At 48.1% G+C, this 21969-nt stretch overlaps 1 protein-coding gene and 1 non-coding gene across 5 annotated transcripts; both read left to right on the forward strand.

Moving 5' to 3' along the window:
* Window positions 1-1102: 1102 nt before the first annotated feature.
* On the forward strand, window positions 1103-21961 carry CHD4 (chromodomain helicase DNA binding protein 4). Of its 4 annotated transcripts, none has more exons than XM_068181842.1 (40): window positions 1103-1191; window positions 2026-2191; window positions 4141-4268; window positions 4452-4643; window positions 4989-5107; window positions 5530-5771; window positions 5856-5983; window positions 6114-6249; window positions 6689-6870; window positions 6993-7232; window positions 7968-8171; window positions 8254-8459; window positions 8691-8822; window positions 9133-9229; window positions 9604-9795; window positions 9884-10084; window positions 11035-11172; window positions 13108-13229; window positions 13340-13513; window positions 13815-13956; window positions 14429-14560; window positions 14674-14791; window positions 15016-15140; window positions 15429-15666; window positions 15824-15996; window positions 16158-16338; window positions 16415-16525; window positions 16693-16781; window positions 16863-16996; window positions 17467-17611; window positions 17804-17969; window positions 18329-18438; window positions 18676-18808; window positions 18957-19034; window positions 19149-19286; window positions 19381-19489; window positions 19801-19933; window positions 20813-21008; window positions 21110-21285; window positions 21399-21961. In XM_068181842.1, the coding sequence occupies exons 2-40, from the start codon at window positions 2095-2097 to the stop codon at window positions 21414-21416; spliced, it is 5775 nt and encodes a 1924-aa protein (XP_068037943.1). In that variant the 5' UTR covers window positions 1103-1191; window positions 2026-2094; the 3' UTR covers window positions 21417-21961. The 4 variants fall into 4 exon arrangements, with proteins under 4 accessions (XP_068037943.1, XP_068037944.1, XP_068037945.1 ...); XM_068181843.1 differs by having other exon boundaries at window positions 16696-16781; XM_068181844.1 differs by having other exon boundaries at window positions 16439-16525.
* LOC137469832 (small Cajal body-specific RNA 11) lies at window positions 17997-18135 on the forward strand. Its single transcript, XR_010996711.1, has one exon. It is a non-coding gene; the product is annotated as a small Cajal body-specific RNA 11 (non-coding RNA).
* Window positions 21962-21969: the final 8 nt, after the last annotated feature.

Here is a 21969-nt window from a genome sequence, read left to right on the forward strand (position 1 = left end):
GTGCTCTCGTCCTGTCTCTAGTTGCCTGGGAGAACGCGTGTCTCTGGGCTAGGTAGTTCTGCAGGTACCAGCAGCCGGGAAGCCTCGAGGTGCAGGGGAGGCACCACAGTCGCTGCGGGCTCCCCGCACACAGGCTGGCGGTGGCGGTGGCAGCGGGGCACGGATAGCCTTGGAGGGGTCCTGCGGCCCCGCGGGCCCCGCGCGCGGGATGGGCACGGCAGGACGGGGCAGGGAAGCGAGCGGGGCGCTCAGCCCGGAGGTCGGGGGCGGTCGGCGGTGGGAGGGCGGTGCCCGGAGCCTGTGCCCGGGGCCGGTGCCAGCGCGCAGGAGGGCGGGAGGTGCGCGGAGGCCGCGCGGTGCCCCGTGCCGGAGCGGGGGCTGGGCCGGTGCGGGCCCCGCGCCCCGGGCACGGCGGGCGGGGGGCGGCGGCGGAGCCCCGCGGGTGCGGGTGCGGGTGCGGGGCGGGCGGCCGCGAGTATTATGGGATGCCGGGCTGCTGGACGGTGGCTCCCGGCGACTATTATGGGATGCCTGCCTGGGCGCGAGGCGGGGGGGGGGGGGGGGGAGGTGTGACTATTATGGGATGTGCGCGCTCGGGGTGTGACTATTATGGGATGTTCGGGGGGGGGTCCTCACAGTGCGCCCTCCCCCCCCCACCGCGCTCTCCCCGCGGGAGGGGGACGTGCCTATTATGGGATGGCAGCCCCGGGAGGCGCCCTGCCCCGGCGCGCGGGGTCCCGCGCGGGGCGGGGGGGCAGTATTATGGGATGTTTCTCGGTGGGGGTCAGTATTATGGGATGCCGGAGGGAAGGGGTGCGAGCGTGGGGGAGTATTATGGGATGTTTCTCGGGGTGAAGGTGCGGGCGGGGGGGGGGGGGGGAAAGTATTATGGGATGTTACCGGCGGGAGGGGTGGTTATTATTATGGGATGCCGGGCCGGGCAGTGAGTGGGAAGTTCTGAGGGGAGGGTGAGTATTATGGGATGTCGGGGGGGGGGGAAGGGGGTGTGTGTTTGCCGGGGAGACGGGGGCGGGGTCTGTTGCCGGGGTCCTGGGGCATATTATGGGATGTAGGCGGGAGAGGGCGGGGCCTAGCCGGGTTTTTTTCCCCTTTAAGAGGCGGTGCCGCGGCCGGAGCCATTTTCCCTTCAGCGGCGGCAGCGGTGAGAGAGGAGCGAGGGTCCGGAGCCGGGTGAGGAGCCGGGAGGGAACGAGGGCGGGCAAGGCCATCTGCCGCCTCCTGGGGCGTCCGGGCCAGCAGACGCGTCTCGCCGCCGGACGCCCCGTCGGCTCCGGCCGCAGCTCCTCCGGGGACGCGCCGTCCCCCTGCCCGGGCGGCCGCAGGACGGGTCCGGCCCCTCCTCCCCCGCCCCGCAACCCCTTCGCCGGTGCCCGCAGCCCAGGCCTGCGCCGGCCCCCGCGGAACGGCGGCCCCTCGCCGCACGCCCGCCGGACTTCCCCGGCCGCGCCCCCGCCCGGGAGACGGTGCCCCCCGCCCCCGCCCTGCGCCGCGCAGCCCCGCTCCGGGCGGGGGCGGCGGAGCGGGGCCGCCGAGCCCGCCCGGCCTTTTGTGTGCGGCCGGGTAGGGGCTGGGCCAGCGCTGCAGTGCCAACCCGGGGCGGGTTGGGGCTGCTGGCCAGGGGACCGCGCTGACAGCCGCCTCGCTGGCCCCGGGGCTCCCTTGGAAGCCCGGCTGCCTTGCTTGCCCCTCTGCCTTCTCCTGGCTCAAGGCAGAAATAACCGAGGGCACCCGGCTGCAGAGGACGGGAGAGTTTTCCTTTAGGACAGCTATTTTGGCTTCCTCGCCAGCAATGAGTTGCTGACTCAGTTTAATATCTAGTGTCTCCAAAGCCTGCTTTATCACAACTCTAAACTGATACTTGCTGCCAGTGGTTCTATTATCCATTGACTCCAAAGCCAGTAAAGTTGCTGTCTAAGCTTTCTCACCGATCCTCTTAGTAGCACTATTGCTTGGGAGAACGGAGTTCAGGTTTGCTGTAACTTTCTCTTTTTCTTTTCAATGAAGTACTGGCCAGACTGGCAAGAAGACGACAGAAAACCTGTGTAAGCCCAGGCCCCCCCCAGTGTGGAGGACATGGCTTCGGGCATTGGATCTCCATCACCATGCTCAGGGGGCAGTGATGATGATGACATGGAGATCCTGTTGAACAACGCTATTCCCCAGCATCCAGGTATGGGGGGGCCTGCAGGGCATGCATGTGGGGTGGGGTAATGTTGGTCTCAAGCAGAGTATGTGAAATGCCTGATGTGTCGGGGAATGTAATTTTTTTTTTCCCCTGCAAGTCACACGTATGCTTTTGATATCTGTGTCCCAGGGTTACTTTGAAGTGAGAGGTACGAGGCTTTGTGTCAGGTGGAGCTAACTTTGTTCCAAGCCATTGCAGGTTGTCAGGGCCTGTGCTTGGAGGAGGTATAGAGGGTGGAGACAGAGCATCCAATTCTGACCGGGTACCAAAATGCTTGCGAGTTTCAGTTTTCATGAATGGGGAGGGGGAAGAGGAGAACCTGCCTGTGAAAGGGCAGGTTGCCTGGCTTGCTTTCATCTGGGAACTAAGACCAGCTGACGTCCAGAGAAAACTGCCCTGGGCTGTTGCGTGACCCACTTTCCTTCATCACCACACCCAATTATTGAGGATTCTTACTCCGTGCTGCTTGCTCACCTTTGCTTTTTTTTAGTACTCGTGTCTTGCTTTTTCTCTTGTATTTGCATCCTCATCATCAACATGAGGCTTGAGTTAGAGCCCTGGGATTTCTTCGGGTTTGCGGCTTTTTTCTTGTTGCTGCTGCTGTTGATAACCTGCTCTGTGGACATGCATCTGGACTCTTTGCTTCCTTGTGAAAAAGGAGTGATGTATATAGTCAATTGTAGGACAAGTGTGGGATTTCCTACTAGTTCATGCTGGAGTGTTGTGTCATATATGAGAAACATAACTGGAGGAGGGAGGATGGTGGTGTGGAGTTTTGGATTTTTGTTCGTTTGGCATTTTTTTTTCTTAAGCCTTGTCTGTGGAGTTTCCTGGCACCTCTGAGATCTTGGGCAGTATGGGACTATCAGTAATGAAAATCTATTTGCAAAAAAAACTGGTAAAATCACTGCAAAATTGAGAGGTTGAGGTGATACCTTGGAAGGGGTGGGTCATTTAGAGGCTCTAAATCAGAATTTGGGGGAGAAGATGCGTGATCCTTGAAGGACCTGGTGTTGCAGTACCACGGGAGCAAAGAGACATCCATTGGTTGGGAATATGGCAGGGGCCAGGCATGGGACTCCAGGTTCTGAGACCTCTATCTGTGCTGTTTCTACCCCGGCTGCAGTAGCTCCTCTGACCTGTAGCGTCCTCCATCCTGCCCAGCTCGGGTGGTCAGGAGGCCATTTTCCCTTGGAGGGAGAAGGAGTGACTCTGGCTGTGTGCAGTGGGCGGGGCGGCAGGGGAGGGCGGGTGGCCGCGCTGCTCCCGCAGCCTGCCACAAAGAGAAGGAAGGGCTGTCTGGCTGCCTCTGCCCCCTCGGGCCAAGGGCAGCCAGGAACGGGGGCACACAGATGGAAGTGTGCACTGGTGCTGGGGAACTGGCGTGTATTCTGGCCAGGCAGTCAGCTTGCTAGCTGCTGGGGCTGGGGGAAGGTTCTGTCTAATCTGGATCAGAATAGAGTTGCTGAGTAGCAACTTTCCTATGGAGGAGGAAAAGTAGTGGCTTACTGGCCTGTATTTTGCATGCAGCTGTAGGATGTTCTGTACTGCTGAAGAGGCTAGATGTTTTTTTTCCTGGAGATCCATGGACTGAAACAGTATCCTACTCAGCTTCTCACATGCATTCACTGTTTTGCCCCTTTTAGATGTGGCCATCTGTTTTATGCTCTTTCCTCCTCTTGTTGGGTTATGGCGAACTTCTCGTCTCCAAGTTCTGAGTGCAAGTCTGCTTGGAGAAGCAAGATTGTGGAAATAGGTGGTGGAGCGGGGGGAACCATGTTGGTGGTACCTTAAGATACAGTTTTTGTGTATCTGTTGTGAGCAGTAAGAGTTGTAACCACCTAGCAAGAAGACAAGTTGATCTCTGTGAAGGAGGGCTATACTGTACTGTGTAGAAGGGCGTTGAATGAGACATGTCACCCCTTCACATACAGAACCTGAAGAAGAGCCAGAAGAAGAGCTTCTATCAGAGGCTGACACTCCCAAAATCAAGAAGAAGAAGAAGCCCAAGAAACTGAAGGAACCCAAAGTGCCCAAGCTCAGCAAGCGTCAGAAGAAGGAGGTAAGAAAAAGGATGCCTAAGCTGACAGTCTAAAATATGGATATATAGGGTGAGGGTGCTTACTGTTGTTGTTCGCTGATAGCAGCAATCTTTTGAATGAATCCTGTAGAGCTTGGGGAGAGAGCAATGTTTAGTGTTTATCCAGGGTATTTTCTCATGCCTGATCTCTACCTCCCTCTCCAGCTGGGGGACAGTTCTGGTGAGGGGAATGAGTTTGTGGAGGAAGAAGAAGAGGTTCTGCGCTCTGACAGTGAGGGCAGTGATTATACCCCTGGGAAGAAGAAAAAGAAGAAATTAGGACCCAAGAAGGAAAAGAAAAACAAAGCCAAGCGCAAGGAGGAGGAGGAAGAGGAGGAAGAAGATGATGACTCAAAGGTAACAAGCTACCCTGCTGACTGCTTGCTTCTCTTTCCCATGTATCGATTTGGGGGATCAATGTGCTCTCCCTAGGTGATTGCACAGGGAGTTGGGACTGTGTAGTTTCTTCTTCCACTAGACTCTCTTGACTTCACCTTTTTCCCACCTTGCATTCTTCCTTCTCTACTGCTTTAAGCACACAGGGAATTACTTTTTCCATTTCCACTGCTCTGCTATTGCAGCTGTGTCCTATGGTAGTGATAAGTGGATGTGGGGGAAAAAAATTCCCTGGGTCATCTGTGGAATGTGGAAGATGTGCGTGTGGAAGCTTTGCTCAGAGTTGCCATGATTCTCTTTCCATAGGAGCCAAAGTCATCTGCTCAGCTCCTGGAAGATTGGGGCATGGAGGATATTGATCACATCTTCACAGAGGAGGATTACCGCACGCTCACCAACTACAAAGCTTTCAGCCAGTTTGTCAGGTGAGCTGCAAGCCTACACTTGAACTTACTTGGGAACAAATAAAAAGATGGGACAAAAACTAGATTCCTTGATTTTGGAACCTAAGGCACACTAGTAGTAGTACCTAGAGTGAAAACTGAAGCAACAGTAAAATAATTGATCACTAGCTTTTTTGCTTTCACTTATCAAGATGATGCAAGTTCTCCCAATCACCTTTCTTCCTTACTATGCTAAATTCCATTTATTTTTTCCAAGCCTCCAAACATTTCCGTATTTCACGTAGTGAAGGATGAGAGTGGGGAGATTCATTGGCTGTTGAGATCAGAGATTAGAAAGGAATGTAGTTTGAGATAAAGGTGCTGATGAGGGTGGTGGTGGGGAAGAATAATCTGGATTTCAGGGTGGTTCCGTAACCTTTCCTTCATTACTTAACTGTACACAGGCCACTTATTGCAGCCAAGAACCCTAAAATAGCCGTGTCGAAGATGATGATGGTACTGGGAGCCAAATGGAGGGAGTTTAGCACAAACAACCCCTTCAAGGGAAGTTCAGGTGCATCTGTGGCAGCTGCTGCAGCTGCAGCTGTTGCAGTAGTCGAGAGTATGGTGACAAACGTGGATGCTGTCCTGCCACAGCCCCCTGTAGACGTGCCACTCAGGAAAGCCAAGACGAAGGAGGGCAAAGGTGAGATGAAGAGTCTGGCAGGAGGATAAAACGTGAGTGCTGTCAACACCATAGCCCTTCTGACTCTGCCTCCTGTGTTCCCAGGACCCAATGCCCGGAGGAAGCCAAAGGCCAGTCCTCGTATTCCTGATATCAAGAAACCTAAAACAAAGAAGGTGGCGCCACTGAAAATCAAACTGGGAGGATTTGGTTCCAAGCGTAAAAGATCGTCAGTAAGTGATGCTCCCTTCTTGGCCTTATGAGAAGAAGGTCATGATGTGATAGTAATCCTGGGGATGTGTTTGACTGCTGCCCCTCAGCATGTGTGTCTGAGTAACAAAGCTTTTCTCTTACCTACCTCAGAGTGAAGATGATGATCTGGATGTGGAGTCAGACTTTGATGATGCCAGCATCAACAGCTACTCTGTTTCAGATGGATCTACAAGCCGTAGTAGCCGCAGTCGCAAAAAACTCAAGGCTGGGAAAAAGAAAAAGAAAGGTAAAGATACTTGCCAACAGTTGGAGACAAGCACAGCTAAGTGTGTAGGAAGATTAGAGGGATGTCTGTGTGGAGTTTTGATGTTTAACAGTGTACTTGAGGGAGAATTGATCGTGAAGGAAGAACCTGATATTATTTTGAATAAAGAAAAGGTTTTCAGAAGTTCTGTCAGGAGGTCTTTGTTGGGGAAACAGGTGCAGTGCTGGATTTTCCTGACCTTAATGTACCTTTTATTTCATGGGTGGAAGGGGGCACAAAGGGACTTGTTTTGCTCCTGTTTCCAGGTCTTTCTTCTTGCCCTGTTTACTTACATGGAATAAGAGTTTTGTATTCTGGATCTCTAGATGGCTATGTAGGCTTTTGGGAGAATACCCTCCCTGGCTGTAGGAAGCCTGTACCTGTGGCTTGTACTGTGGTAACTCCTCGTCACCCTCTGCAGGTGAGGAGGACTCCACAGTGGCTGTGGATGGCTATGAGACTGATCACCAGGACTACTGTGAGGTGTGCCAGCAGGGAGGAGAAATTATATTGTGTGATACCTGCCCTCGTGCCTACCACATGGTTTGCCTGGACCCAGACATGGAGAAAGCTCCAGAGGGCAAATGGAGTTGCCCACACTGTGTGAGTATTGGATTCCTCAAATGGTGCAAGAGATGATGTCTGAGGGAGATGTCAGGTGACTTGGGGTTGTTTCTGTGGTAATTAAATAATCACTTTGTTTTTCGGATTTCCCTCTCCCATAGGAAAAAGAAGGCATTCAGTGGGAAGCAAAGGAGGATAACTCGGAAGGTGAGGAAATCCTGGAGGATGTAGTGGGGGATGCTGAGGAAGAGGATGACCACCATATGGAGTTCTGTAGAGTCTGCAAGGATGGAGGAGAGCTGCTGTGCTGTGATGCCTGTCCTTCATCCTATCACATCCACTGTCTGAATCCCCCACTGCCTGAGATTCCCAATGGAGAATGGCTGTGTCCTCGCTGCACTGTGAGTTTCTGCTAGTACCATTCTCCTATTGCTACAAGAGGCGATTGATGTAATCCCTTTGGATCTTCATATTTCCATGGAAATACATGATCCTTTGAAGACTGTCTCCTCGTACACTTTTGTCACAAAGCTTAAAGGCCTGACTTTTTGAAGCTGTGTTGTGCCTTGACTGATTGCTTTTTCCAGATAGTGGGAATAACCAGGCTGTAGCCTTTGGTTCTCACGAGATTTGTGCAGAGTAGATGGGCAGTTTTTAGTCCAGCATGCCAGGGGTCACTTGTTTGGGCTCCCTTATGTGTGTAGAAGCAGGAGAACAAGTGCAAGTAAATTCAGTGCTTCAAGTAATTTAACCTGATGCTGAGACATCAACCAGTGCTGAAACTGAGTGCTGGTTTTGCACTCTTGTAAGCTTTGTAATGCTAAGACCTTTCTTAGTAGATGGTTAGGTGAAATACCACACTTTTCCAGAAAGTTCTTGAAATGGTGTTAAATTTCTTTCATAAGGTGATGAGCAAAAAAAAAAAAAAGCTGCTTATGTTGGGCCCTGAGTTCTACAGCAAAATATTTTTTGCTCAGGCTTTCAATAAAGTTGTAGTTGGGGAGACTACTGGGCTTGTCAAGCCTAGCAAATTCTGTCAGTGTAGTGAAACCATAAAACTGACTGTTTCTGCTCCTCAGTGCTTCCATGTTAGAGTACATACATTGTGATGCATCAAGCTCTCTTTAACTTCCCAGTGCCCAGCTTTGAAAGGAAAGGTGCAGAAGATCTTGATCTGGAAATGGGGTCAGCCCCCAGTTGGCCCTGCACCACCACGTCCACCTGATGCAGACCCTAACGCTCCACCGCCGAAACCTCTGGAGGGTCGGCCTGAAAGGCAGTTCTTCGTCAAATGGCAGGGCATGTCCTACTGGCACTGCTCCTGGGTGTCAGAGTTGCAGGTGAGTGGAGGAACCGAACTATGGCATAAAGGTAGGCAGTTGAGGCTAAAACACCTGCTGACTGCTTGTGTCCTGACTGCAGCTGGAGTTGCACTGCCAGGTCATGTTTCGTAACTACCAACGCAAAAATGATATGGATGAGCCGCCCTCGGGAGACTTTGGAGGGGAAGAAGAGAAAAGCCGAAAGAGAAAAAACAAGGACCCCAAATACGCTGAGATGGAAGAGCGTTTCTATCGATACGGGATCAAGCCAGAGTGGATGATGATCCACAGGATCCTTAATCATAGGTAGGGGGTGTAACAAAGAGGATTTTCAACAAAGACCTTAAGCAGGACTAAGGGAGAAGGGGATGAGCTAAACTGCAGTATAACTGGGAAGAAACAGTGGGAGTTCTTTGTTGGTATGACAGACGTTGTTCTGTTTCTGCTGGTTCACTAAGAGTTCTTCCCTTTCATTTGAATGGATTGGGGGAATACTGTCATCTCACTGTGCTTGAGACATACTGGTTTCTTCTGCAGTGTGGATAAGAAGGGGAATGTCCACTATTTGATTAAATGGAGAGACCTACCCTATGACCAGGCATCCTGGGAAAGTGAAGATGTGGATATTCAAGATTATGATCTCTACAAGCAAGCCTACTGGAATCACAGGTAGGAGAAGTATCTAGGGATTGTTTACCTTTCCCTTCACTCAAGAGAAAGTACTTAAGTATGTCAGGCTCTAGCACTGGCTGGATTAATAGAGAAATGGGCAAGAAGCATCTTCTTGTTGCTGACTCCTTAATGCCTTTGGGCAGGGACCTTGTGCCTCTCTACCAGTGCATGAAGGTTCCAGCCCTGTTTGCTTGAGCCTATCTGTTTGAGTTGGGTGATTGCCCTCCTCTTCTCTACAATCATTTTCTCTGGATCTATTAATAAAAAGCCATTAAACTTATGTGTACTTGGGACTGTGTCTGCATAGGGAGCTGATGCGAGGTGAAGAGGGCAGGCCTGGTAAGAAGTTAAAGAAAGTGAAGATGCGGAAACTGGAGAGACCCCCTGAGACTCCCACAGTAGATGTGAGTTACTGTTTTTTGCTTTGAAGCCATCTGATAGAGCTGCATATTTTGGGGTGCCTGTAGGTAAATAGGAAACCAAAGAGTGAACAGCATATAGTTGGAGCTCCCTCATAGCCGAAAGAATAAATGGCATTAGAGGGCCTTCAGACAAAGGTCTACTGTGTCCATTGGGTCAGACTCCATAGCTCTTGGTGAACGGGTTTTACAAACAAAAATGGCTTCTTGTTGGTTGCCTTTGGCCATTTGGAAATTGGGTTTGATGTCTTCTCTGAAGCCTCATTTGTACTAGTGAATCTAAGGGTGGCTAAGAAAGGACTCTTGTTAGTTATCTAAATGAGTGAAAGGATTCCAACTCTTCCTTCTTTCCACTATAGCCAACAGTGAAATATGACCGGCAACCGGAGTACCTCGATGTAACAGGGGGGACCTTGCATCCCTACCAACTGGAAGGGCTGAATTGGCTGCGCTTCTCTTGGGCCCAGGGCACAGATACAATCTTGGCTGATGAAATGGGTCTGGGAAAGACTGTGCAGACAGCAGTGTTCCTGTATTCCTTATACAAAGAGGTGAGAGCTGGGAGGTCACTGCCCAGGGAGCTTCTGCCTGTATTAGTGATTACAGTCATCTAATGCTCTTACTGCCTCTTATTTGTAGGGCCACTCAAAGGGTCCCTTCTTGGTGAGTGCACCACTGTCTACAATCATCAACTGGGAACGAGAATTTGAGATGTGGGCCCCAGATATGTATGTAGTGACCTACGTCGGGGACAAAGACAGCCGGGCCATCATCCGTGAGAATGAGTTCACTTTTGAGGATAATGCCATACGTGGAGGCAAAAAAGCATCCAGAATGAAGGTACAGAGCTCTGCTTTAACACAAGCCTAAATAGAGATTCATTTGACTGACTTTCAGCAGCTGAGGTTCAGATACTCTGCTGTGCCTGAGAACTGATTATGCTTGTAGTTTCCAAGGGGAAATAACTGCAAATTGATGACAAGTGGATGTTCAGACTCTGCTATAGACTGTTTAAAGACTTCTGCTAGTCTGAACTGATTTAGTACTGGAGAAAGATAGTTGACTGAGGTAATACTGACCCTAGGCAAGTCCCTCTGTCTTCCCTACTTAATCTGTGAAGTTGTGCATCTTTTCTACAGATCTAAGTTGATGTCAGAATTGCTGCGGTGTATAAAAGACAAGTATACAAAAAAAGTATGAACCTTTTCATCCTGAAGAATTGACTGACAGGCCATACCGAGACATGTGAGGAATTGCATTTTGTGCCCAGACAGGAAGGAAGACTCTGACCTAGGTGGCTACTTTTTGTAGAACTGAAGTCTTCCTAGTAAAACCAAGATGGAAGCTAAAACATTTTCAGTGGCAGAGGCAGACTCATTTCCTTCATTTGAAATGGAACAGCCTTAAACACTAATAGTAATTTGAAATTCCATGGTAAACTATATATCTTTTGAAGTCTTACCTTTCTGATGAGCCACTCTTCTCCAAATTTTAAAATCTCAATTCTCTAACATGCCTCTCCTCACTACTTAGTTGTTAAACATCTTTGTTAGGCTATTTGGTATCTGTTCAAAAATAGCAGGTACTGAGGGGGTTGAGGAGACTTACATGTGTTGAGAGCAATAAGGAATTAGAAGGCTGAAATTATTTGGGCAGCATTTTGAGTCTTGTGACAGGAGACTGCGGGTATGAAAATTTTTGATGTGGTGTTGACCACGGCTCATCAGGATAACTTTATGGAGGAACACTACATTCTCTATCCCATTAATGTTCATCCTTTTCCTTTGCAGAAGGAGGCTGCTGTCAAGTTCCATGTGCTTCTCACCTCCTATGAATTGATCACAATTGATATGGCCATACTAGGCTCTATTGACTGGGCCTGTCTCATTGTGGATGAAGCTCACAGACTGAAGAACAACCAGTCTAAGGTGCAGAGAAGCATAGGTGGTTCATGGGCATGGTATATGTTGCAGCGGACAGAGGCAGCTCTTAGTCATTTGTTCAGTAGTAAATTTGATGTGTTATTAAAAAGAAAAATCAACAGCCTGCATTTAGAGATAAATCATCATTGGCAACAACTTTACTTGTTAAAACAGCTTTCTTTCCAGGTTAATGGGCAATTGGTCTAGACTGAAAAACAGAAAAACCTGGGTATGGTTGTTGCTCTCAATTACAAAGTGATTTCTCTGAAAGGAGATCGCATGCCTGCGCCACCTCTATTCTGTAAAGGTTTACCATGCTGAGCATAAAGCATTCTCCATGAGCAGAATTACCCTGCTTCCAGACTAGGCTTGTTCTCTGTGTTCATCTGGCTTTGTAGCAGAACTAATTAGGTGTTACAGAAACTGAAGGTGGGCAGAGGTGTTCAAAAATGCCTAGGTAGGTGCTGAAAGCCATATCGCTGCTTTAATATGAGGCTGCACCTTAACTAAGCTTGTTTGAATTGAGTAGACTTGACTGTACTTTCTTAATCCAGCCTTTCCCTAGGTCTTGTGCCTTAATTCTGGTGTTGATTTGTCAGTCTTCAGCTGTATTCTAGTGCTCAGTATGCCAAAAACAATTATTATTGGAAAGCTGGTTTTAGAGGTTCTTGGAGACTGTAAGACAAAAATGCTGCTTGATTTCTTTTTTTGTTTGTTTTGTTTAAATGGCTTTAGTGTTTTGGATCTTGGCATGAGGTATCTTCCTGAGACATCACATCACAGCTGTGCATGCAGTTCAGTTTCTAGATCTTATTTTATTGTAGGCACTAAGACTGGATGCCATTCTATGCTTAGCATTGAAACCATTGGAAGTAGGAATGAATGCTTACTATTAATATTCATTAATTGAAAGTGGATGTAAAGGCTCAAGGTTACACTATGACGCTATGCAGAACCATTAAATCATTTTTTCAGCACTTTCCTGTCCTATAAGAACAGCTTACAGGTGTTTGGCTGCAAGATAGATAGGTCAGATGCTTCTTGACAAATTTGGGTCATCTCCTAAAGTTTTGCACATATAATTAGTAACTGACACATTTGATTCCAAAATAAAAATATTTAAACTATAACTGCTTAGAAAGATAAATCCCTGTGGAGGCCACTAGAAGTACTCTTCTGGTGCAATAACCAATATATAAGTGATTGGTTTTTGTTTGCCATCTAGTACAGCTGCTTTGATTAAGTTTGACCTTGTATCATGCTAAGTGTAAGATAAGCAAAGAAAAGGCCAAAGTCATAAATAAATTACTGCTTTACCATCGATTTGTGCAGGTGAACATAGTACACTTATGCTTTTCAGTGCAGTACTTTAACTGCTCACTACATCTGTCTGGAATTACTTCATTTTTGTGAAAACCAGTGCAAATTACCTTCAAGACACATTGGCAAACCCTTAGCTCTTCTTCTCCTCTGCTTGTTCAGAGCTCTGAAACACTGCCAGGAGTGATATGAATAGGAAGAGTGACTTAGTTATTTCTAGAATTCTCAAGGCAGAGTAGTTGTAGGAATGTGGAACACTAATTTAGCGAGAAAAAATACATAGTACAGCAGTCTATAAATGATTTGTGGTCTGAAAGAGACTGTAACTTGTAAGAGCAAAGGAAACCTACTAGCACCTGATGGCTCAGAGGATTTGCTGCAGTCATGGTTTAGCTATGCAGAACAATGATCCAAATAAGATCAGTCTAGTAACCCTGACTGGAATGTGAACTACTTGGAGCTCTTGTCCAAACAGCTGATGTGATCTAAATTGAACCCTAGATCGGTGTCAACTTTCTAGATTTTTTTTTTTATAAGCCTATGACTTAATAAGCCTTTGATGTATTTGTGTGTGTGTTTTGGTTTATTTTCCCACTTTCTTCCCTGCTCTCTCCTTTCCAGTTCTTCCGTGTGCTGAATGGTTACTCGCTCCAGCACAAGCTGCTGCTTACAGGAACTCCCCTGCAGAACAACCTGGAAGAACTGTTCCACCTGCTGAACTTCCTGACTCCCGAGAGATTCCAGTATGTCTTGCAGTGCAAGTCAGCCTTGCCTGTCTTGTCACTCCTTTCCCCTCATTTTGCTCTTTTGCTTTTTCCCTTGTGCTGTTTGCTGAGTGTCTGTTTCCCTGCAGTAACTTGGAGGGCTTCCTAGAAGAGTTTGCAGATATTGCCAAGGAAGATCAGATCAAGAAGCTGCATGACATGCTGGGCCCACATATGCTGAGGCGTCTCAAGGCTGATGTTTTCAAAAATATGCCATCTAAGACTGAACTCATTGTCAGAGTGGAGCTGAGTCCCATGCAGAAGTGAGTATGGGGATGAAGAGAGCACCTGCCGTTGAGCTACTGTTCCTCTGCTCTGCAGTTCCAAAGAGGATGCTGAACAGCCTTATCCTTACTCTGCAGGGTTTTCTGCACAGTGGGCTGCCACTAGAGCAGAGGAAGGACTAATCCTGTGCTCTGCTGTAAGGGATAAAGAAATAGTGAGTGCCACTGGCAGAGCCTAGGTAGTAATGCTAGAGGCTGTGCAGAGTTTAGCAAGAGAAGAGTAGGTTAGTCATTCTCATGACAACTGCCTGAGTTGTTTTATTTTCTTTCTTGTTTTCAGGAAATATTATAAATACATTTTGACAAGAAACTTCGAGGCACTGAATGCACGGGGTGGTGGTAACCAAGTCTCATTGCTCAATGTTGTTATGGATCTGAAGAAGTGCTGTAACCACCCCTACCTCTTTCCTGTAGCTGCTATGGTATGTCCAGTCACTTACTCTGTATAAGCAAATTCCCTGCTGGATGTTGTCAGGAACCCAGTTAGCTCCCTAGGTGAAGCATGGAGGGGTTCCCATTTCTCTCCTTTTGCTTCTGTGTGTTTTTTTTTTTTTTTCCATCCTGTCTTTATTTAGACCCAACATGCTGGAAGGCCATTTCTTTTCCAGCACTTTTATATGATAGGTAGGAGATGTCTTTTGACTCATGTGAGGTGGTGAAGACTATGAGAATAGGGACTAAGTAAAAAAAGAGGGGGGTATGTAGGAGTCAAATTGCAAGAGAACAGACACAGGGTAGCACTGATGTTTCTTACAGGCAGTGCTATACCTTGCAGTTGTGCCAAGCTAAGTGACCAGGTGTGAGCCAGCATCAGCTGGGGACTAAGACCAAGTTAGATCCCTTCAAGCTGCTTTTGTCCCTTGCCCCCTATTCCCTCTTTCTCTTTCTTTTTAGGAAGCTCCAAAAATGCCAAATGGCATGTATGACGGTAGTGCCCTTATTCGAGCTTCTGGAAAGCTGTTGCTGCTCCAGAAGATGTTAAAGAACCTGAAGGAAGGAGGTCACAGAGTCCTCATATTCTCTCAGGTATATGGAGAAAAACCTTTAGGCCTGGAATACTTTTTCTGAGAAAGAAGTCTTTTGATCTGGTATCCCCATGTGCCTCACTCCTCTGTGGTGGTGGTTTTTCTTATATGCAGATGACTAAAATGTTGGACCTTCTAGAAGATTTTTTGGAACATGAAGGATACAAATACGAGCGGATTGATGGAGGAATCACAGGGAACATGCGTCAGGAGGCTATTGATCGCTTCAATGGTATATAGTCACCTACTTTTTCTGTAAAATGAAAGCTTGTCTTGTATGTGCTTAATACTCATGGGATTGTTGTGCCCCAAGTCTTCTAATGCTTTCCTGGAATCTTAAATTGGTAGCAATTCCCTGTCACGTGATGTGGGTCAATTACAAATCCTTCTTTGAGTACTGCACACTCTTGATTACTTTTGTACTTTTTTTTATTTTTTTTTTTTTTTAATTCTAAGCTCCTGGAGCTCAGCAGTTCTGCTTTCTGCTTTCAACTCGAGCTGGGGGTCTTGGTATTAACTTGGCCACAGCAGATACTGTGATTATCTATGATTCAGACTGGAACCCCCACAATGATATCCAGGTGAGTCTGAATGGGATCGCTCATTATGGAGTAATCCTGAGGAAGAGGAGTCATTAAATCATCAGAGTGAAGGAGTGTGAGACTTGCCCTCTAGAAATACGCAAAATTAGAGCAGTGAGGATGAGGTAGAAATGGGAAGTGAAATAGTGGAGGAATCTTCTAGGGCATGGCCTTCACTAATGCGAAGAGCGAACATGAAGGCAGGTGGGAGGCTTGTGGAGGTAGGTGGGGTATATTCGATTACTGCTTATGCAGCTCTAGATTGTTCTGAGCACATCTCTTTTCTAGGCCTTCAGCCGTGCACACAGAATTGGACAGAACAAGAAAGTGATGATATACCGCTTTGTGACAAGGGCCTCAGTGGAGGAGCGTATCACTCAGGTGGCCAAGAAGAAGATGATGCTAACTCATCTGGTAGTGAGACCAGGGTTGGGCTCCAAGACAGGCTCCATGTCCAAACAGGAGCTTGATGACATTCTCAAATTTGGCACTGAAGAGCTCTTCAAGGATGAGGCTACTGAGGGGGGTGAGTGCCTGCGAGTAGAACTGAAGGGGGTGGCTCCTTATTTAGTAGACTGTAGACACAGTGCTGATTATAGCTCTACAAAGAGGGTCTAGGGTGGCATTCCCTTTCCTAGTCTGTTGAGATCCATACAGCAACGGTGCCTGTACTCTTCCTTCAGGGGATAACAAAGAAGGTGAGGACAGTAGTGTCATCCACTATGATGACAAAGCAATTGAGCGTCTGTTGGATCGGAACCAGGATGAAACAGAAGATACAGAACTTCAGGGCATGAATGAGTACCTCAGCTCCTTCAAGGTGGCCCAGTATGTGGTTCGTGAGGAGGAGATGGGGGTGAGTATGAGGTGGATGTCAGCTAATACATTCTCCTGAGAGATGGAGAAATTAATTTAATTGACCTCTGAAGCTTTTAAGGCCAAGCAGGCAGGCATATATCTGCTGTGACAGGCTGGGACTTGGAGCATAGGGCCCTAAGTGTGTTACCTCTCTGGCAGGAGGAAGAGGAGGTTGAACGGGAAATTATTAAGCAAGAGGAGTCGGTGGATCCTGATTACTGGGAGAAACTGCTCCGTCACCATTATGAGCAACAACAGGAGGATCTGGCCAGGAATCTGGGCAAGGGCAAACGTATTCGCAAGCAAGTTAACTACAATGATGGCTCACAGGAGGATAGAGGTACAAATCCACAGGACCCTGAGGGAAAAACGGGTGTAAGTATATTTTGCTGGGAAGTAACGGAGTAGCGTCTCAGGCTCACGTGCTGTTTTTCTTTCAGACTGGCAGGATGACCAGTCAGATAATCAGTCAGACTATTCAGTTGCTTCTGAAGAAGGAGACGAGGACTTTGATGAGAGGTCTGAAGGTAAGTTCTACTGGAGCCAGAGTTCCTGGGTTACTTTGAGTGTGGAAACAGCTGGGACTTGATTTGGGCAATTTATATGCTTTGGTGGTGCTCTCCTGCTGGGGCAGTATTCACACAACAATATGCTGTGTGTTATCTCTTTACTTAGCTGCATTTCTCTCCTTCAGCAGCTCGTCGGCCTAGCCGCAAGGGCCTGAGAAATGATAAGGATAAGCCTCTGCCTCCCTTACTGGCCCGTGTGGGAGGGAACATCGAGGTAAGTTGTACCAGGGAAGGCATTTGCATCCCAGCTGCTCCTGTATTTCTCCTGCCATATCTGTCTGCTCCTTCATTCTAGGTTTTGGGTTTCAACGCTCGCCAGCGGAAAGCTTTCCTCAATGCTATCATGCGCTATGGAATGCCACCTCAGGATGCCTTCACCACTCAGTGGCTTGTTCGGGACCTCCGTGGCAAGTCAGAGAAAGAGTTCAAGTGAGTTTGCAGTAGGAAGGAATGGAAGACTGACAGCAACTAGACCTGTCAGGGAAGAATGAGAATTGGGCCTTTCTTGGAGATTACATTTCCTTAATGTATTGGTTGATTCTTTGTGGGAGAATGAAGTATAAGCTGGGATTGTTGCTAACGCTCTTACTTGGATCTCACTCTTCAGTCACCAAAAGTAAATGCTTTTATAGGAGTACAAGCATGTAATGAATACTCTCCCAGTCTTTCTTGGGTTTGATTGTTTCTGGCCCAAGACTTTAGAGTTAGCTGTGTGTCCTCTATGTACGTAGTGATTCTGTTAGGGAATTCTCCCTTGAAGGAGCCTGGAGCCCCAGAGCTTCTTGCTATGAGTTAAGAGTCTCGGGGTGATTTCCCTTATGTGCTGGAAGAGGTCTGACAATGCATGTCTCCAGGTAATCCAATTTATGGAGGAATCGCTTGTCTCTCAATCACTGCAGGGCCTATGTCTCGCTGTTCATGCGCCATTTATGTGAACCTGGAGCTGATGGTGCAGAGACCTTTGCAGATGGGGTCCCACGGGAAGGTCTTTCTCGACAGCACGTCCTTACTCGCATTGGGGTCATGTCACTTATACGCAAAAAGGTGGGTGCCTAGCCAAGCAATGTGGCCTTTGCTGGCCGTACATACAGCTGTAGTCACTGGGGTCTTGAGTTGGAGAGTTACCTATTCTTTCACATCTACTGTTTTGTGTTCTCAGTGGTCTGCCTCTACAGGTGTAAGGATGAGTTTTGTATGACTCCTCCAGTGATACATCTTTCTCTCCCTCTTGTGCAGGTGCAGGAATTTGAGCATGTGAACGGCCGCTGGAGTATGCCAGAACTGGCAGAGATAGAGGAGAACAAGAAACTTTCACAGCCCAGCTCACCCTCTCCCAAAACTCCAACTCCTTCAACACCAGGGGATACGCAGCCAAATACACCGGCCCCTGTTCCTCCACCTGGTGAGGGCTCCCCTCTCCTACAGCCCTGCGTCCTGACCTTAGTCTGGCTGTTCCCCTCACCAGAACTGTGGTGGTGGGGTCTGGGGGTGGACGCAGATCAACTTACTCTCATGTTAGGAGGGCTGCCAAAGACATGTGCAAGCCCTTAAAGGCAAGAGAGGACACTGGCTTTCCTGGGATGAACTGACATCAGTGAGAAGCCCAGCATTTTTAGTGGGTAGGAAAAGGGAGGGTCATGTTAGTTCCATTTTGATGAGCCTGATCTCTGGGAGCAAAGAAGTGGTCTTGGTAACAGGGAAGACTTTACTGATTTGCTTCTATTTTGTCTGCTGTGCTGCTCTGGCATGGGGAATACACAGAAGATGGAGTAAAAGTAGAAGAAGGAGCAAGTACTAAGGAGCAAGGAGAGCCTTCTGAACCAGAGAAGGAGCTCAGTGCCTCTGCTACTGAAACAGAGGCCCCTATGGAGGTGAGTTTTGGCTTTTTTGCCTTGTAATGTCTCTTGTGAATTTCTCTATTTCTGCCCCCACCCCTTAATTTCATCTGAGGCAGAGATGAATTTTTAGAGTGATACTTGAAGATAATTCTCTGGTCCTCAGAACTGGCCTCACAGTTTTGTGTGTCTTTACTTGTCAAACGACTGTGGCTGTGTTCTGTTGTCATGTACTGCTATACTTTGTGTCTCACTGCTCGCTGTCCTCAGCAGTGCGCTCAGCCTGTGGAGACACCCCCCCAGGAAGCAAAATCCCCAGTGAACTCCACAGAAGCAGATGAAAAAAAAGTAGAGGAAACAGAAGTGAAGGAAAGACCAGATGAACCAATGGAAGTAGAAAGCAAAGGTACAAAGCATGTGATCATAAAGAAATAGGCTTGAATGTAGAAAATCAGTGGGAAGTTACAGAATAGTATTGGGTTTCACTGGTTGAAGAACGAAACTGTGGACTTGCTATGTTCCTGTGCATCTCATGTTCCCCTTCTTTCCTGCAGCTGATGTGGAGAAAGTGGAAGACAGAGCAGCTACTGAAAATCCCCCTGACCCTCCTATAATCACTCTGGATGAGAAAGGTGAGGCATGATGACTCCCTTCTCTTCCTTAACCCTTCTTCTGCAAGGATTCATTTGGGTCCAACTTGTTGCACTATCTGCCATGTTTGTTTAAATAATTTCCTGTGTGTACAGATGAGAAAAAGGATGATGATAAGAGAGATGTGGTGATGCTGCAGAATGGAGAGATGCTGAAAGAGTCAGTAGATGAAAGGCACAAGAAGGCAGTAAAGCAGCGCTTCATGTTCAACATAGCAGATGGTGGTTTCACTGGTATGTGATCTTTATCTTCTTGGACTTGTTTATAAGCTCCTGCTTATGTTTGTGAAGTAACTTCCAACTGTTCTGGTGTCTCTTGCCTTTGCAGAACTACACTCCCTCTGGCAGAATGAAGAGCGGGCTGCCACTGTCACCAAGAAGACCTATGAGATCTGGCATCGGCGTCACGACTACTGGCTCCTAGCTGGGATTATCAAGTATCCTTGCCATGACAGACACATTCTCCCACCTTGCACATAATTTGTCACAGTGAAAGTGACCATTCTGGATGTGACTGGCATAGGTTAAGTGAGAGAATGCTTTATCTTCGGGAAGTGATGGTGGGAGGGGGAGCTTCCTGCAGCATAGTTAAGACTTAGCAGGACATAGTTCTCATTCCCCTTCCTTGGCTCCTGTTTGTCCCCTCTCTGTGCCCCCTTTTCCCACTCCCTCTGGAGAACAGTACTGCCTGGGCTGTGTATTCCCTTGTTTTCACTGCGTTTGTTTGCCTGAGCTCATCCCATCTCAGTCATGGCTATGCCCGTTGGCAGGATATTCAGAATGATCCACGTTACGCCATCCTCAATGAACCCTTCAAGGGTGAGATGAACAGGGGTAACTTCCTGGAAATAAAGAATAAGTTTTTGGCAAGGAGATTTAAGGTAAGGATTTCTCTTAGTGTGATAACTGCCTGGATCTCTAAGAACAGGTTCTTGCAGTTCTGAGTTTTACCAAGAAAGTGAAAGATGTATGCAATGCCTTTTGTTTTAGGGGTAATAAAAAAAGCAGTGTATCTCAGGATCATGCAGTTGCTCCATGATAAGAGCTCCCTTTTTTCTGGAAATGGTATTGGGGAGCTTGGTTCAGTGCTCTCTATCCAAATGTTTATTGAACTACTGGTAAGCAAGAGGCTTAAGGTTCAAGCGGCTGTTTCCATCACAGCTTCTGCTTGTTCTGCTGCAACCCACTCCATGTGCCTGAACAGAACTCTGGTTGCTGAAAGGGCTGCCTTCAGTCTCTGCTTCATCCTCATTAGGAGTGAACATAGCTTAGTGGTGGGAGTGATTTACAATTAAGTAAAAGCCATGTAGGTCTCAGTCTTGGGGCAAAACATTGATTGACTGTAGACTGAGTGGTAAGTTCTGCACTGACAGGATTCCAGCTGATTTCTCCAAATGCTTACAAGATTTTAGACTCTTTCTATAAATAGGATGGAATACTTTTCCATTGGGTTCAAAGAGTAACCACTGTCCCATTTGCCTCAAAAAGAATGTGTAAAAAGAATCAGAGGAGGAATGAAAATACTAGAGGAGTTGTAGTGTATTAAACCAAATGTACCCTGGTTTTTTGTGCCTCTGACTTTGCTTCATAAAGCCCTTATTGTTTTGGGCTACTCAGTAAAACTGGCTGGTGAAAGGAGATTCAGCTACACAATCTCACCTTATGAGATGGTGGGGAATTGCATCAGGAGAGACTGGGGGTACAGACAAGGCTCCCTCTCAGGCAGCTGCTGAAAGACTCATTCCTGCCCCACCTTGCAGCTCCTGGAACAAGCGCTGGTGATCGAGGAGCAGTTGCGGCGCGCTGCCTATCTGAACATGTCCGAAGACCCGTCTCACCCATCCATGGCTCTGAACACACGTTTTGCGGAGGTGGAATGCCTGGCTGAGAGCCACCAGCACCTGTCCAAGGAATCAATGGCTGGGAATAAACCAGCCAATGCTGTGCTGCACAAAGGTAATGCGGTGTGTTAAACAGGGGCAGGATAGGTGTTCAGCAGCGCTGTCCCCTCTGGGGTGTCCCTTTCCCGTCCGAACAGATGTCCCTTTCTCTTGTAGTTCTGAAGCAGCTGGAGGAGCTTTTGAGTGACATGAAGGCAGATGTGACTCGTCTGCCCGCCACAATTGCCCGCATCCCACCTGTGGCAGTGCGCCTTCAGATGTCGGAGCGCAACATCCTCAGCCGCCTGGCCAACCGCAGCAGCGAGCCCCCGCCGCCGCCCCCTCCCCAACAAGTACGTACCCGCTCTGGTCAGTAAGGGGCTTCTGGGGGGAGGGGCCTGCCTGGGCCCGGCCGGGCTCTGGTGACCAGCCTCTGAGTCTCAGGTCCTCCTCTCTTGCCCTACAGGTGGCCCAGCAGCAGTGAGTTCCTGGGCCAGTGCTGTTGACCTCTCGGCCAAGCTGAAGTGACTCCCCTAGCCCACCCCTTCACACTCTACCCCTCTGCCTGACATTCCTGACTGGGTGCTGTTTCCCTCCATGGAAGCTGCTGCTCAGGTCTCTGGAAGGAGAAGAAACTCCTTCCTCTGCAGCCAGCCCGTTGGAGCAAGGAGTGTGTTTAGGAGAGAGGGGGATGGATGTATGATGGACTCTGTATATAGTGACTGGAGGCCCCAGCGCCATGTCTGTTACATGGAGAACCTGGCTGCATTGCTCATTGCCTCCGCCTGGAATTCCAGTTTCGTTCTTAATTTTATTTTGAGTTTGTTTACTGAGACAATTGCGCGGGCAAGACCAAGCAAAAGCCAGGACAGAGACAAAGCTACCTCCATCAAAATCCTTTTTAATACAAAAACTGACCGGACTTGTCAATTAATAAGCAGCTTGAAGACAAAAGCAAACAATGAAAAACCAACAAAAAACAGAGCAAAACGTTGATAAAACTGAAAAATAAAATTTCCTTGTATTTTATTTTGTTG

This window comes from Anomalospiza imberbis, chromosome 2 (assembly GCF_031753505.1).
Source record: "Anomalospiza imberbis isolate Cuckoo-Finch-1a 21T00152 chromosome 2, ASM3175350v1, whole genome shotgun sequence".
NCBI classification, from domain to species: Eukaryota; Metazoa; Chordata; class Aves; order Passeriformes; family Viduidae; genus Anomalospiza; species Anomalospiza imberbis.

What these genes read in the sequence shown, in the direction of transcription:
- CHD4 (XM_068181842.1), top strand. Translation starts at nt 2,095, where the DNA reads ATGGCTTCGGGCATTGGATCTCCATCACCATGCTCAGGGGGCAGTGAT. An exon ending in AATGGAGTTGCCCACACTGT is followed by an intron (nt 6,871 to 6,992) that starts GTGAGTATTGGA and finishes CCTCTCCCATAG; the next exon opens with GAAAAAGAAGGCATTCAGTG. An exon ending in CAAGCCTACTGGAATCACAG is followed by an intron (nt 8,823 to 9,132) that starts GTAGGAGAAGTA and finishes GTGTCTGCATAG; the next exon opens with GGAGCTGATGCGAGGTGAAG.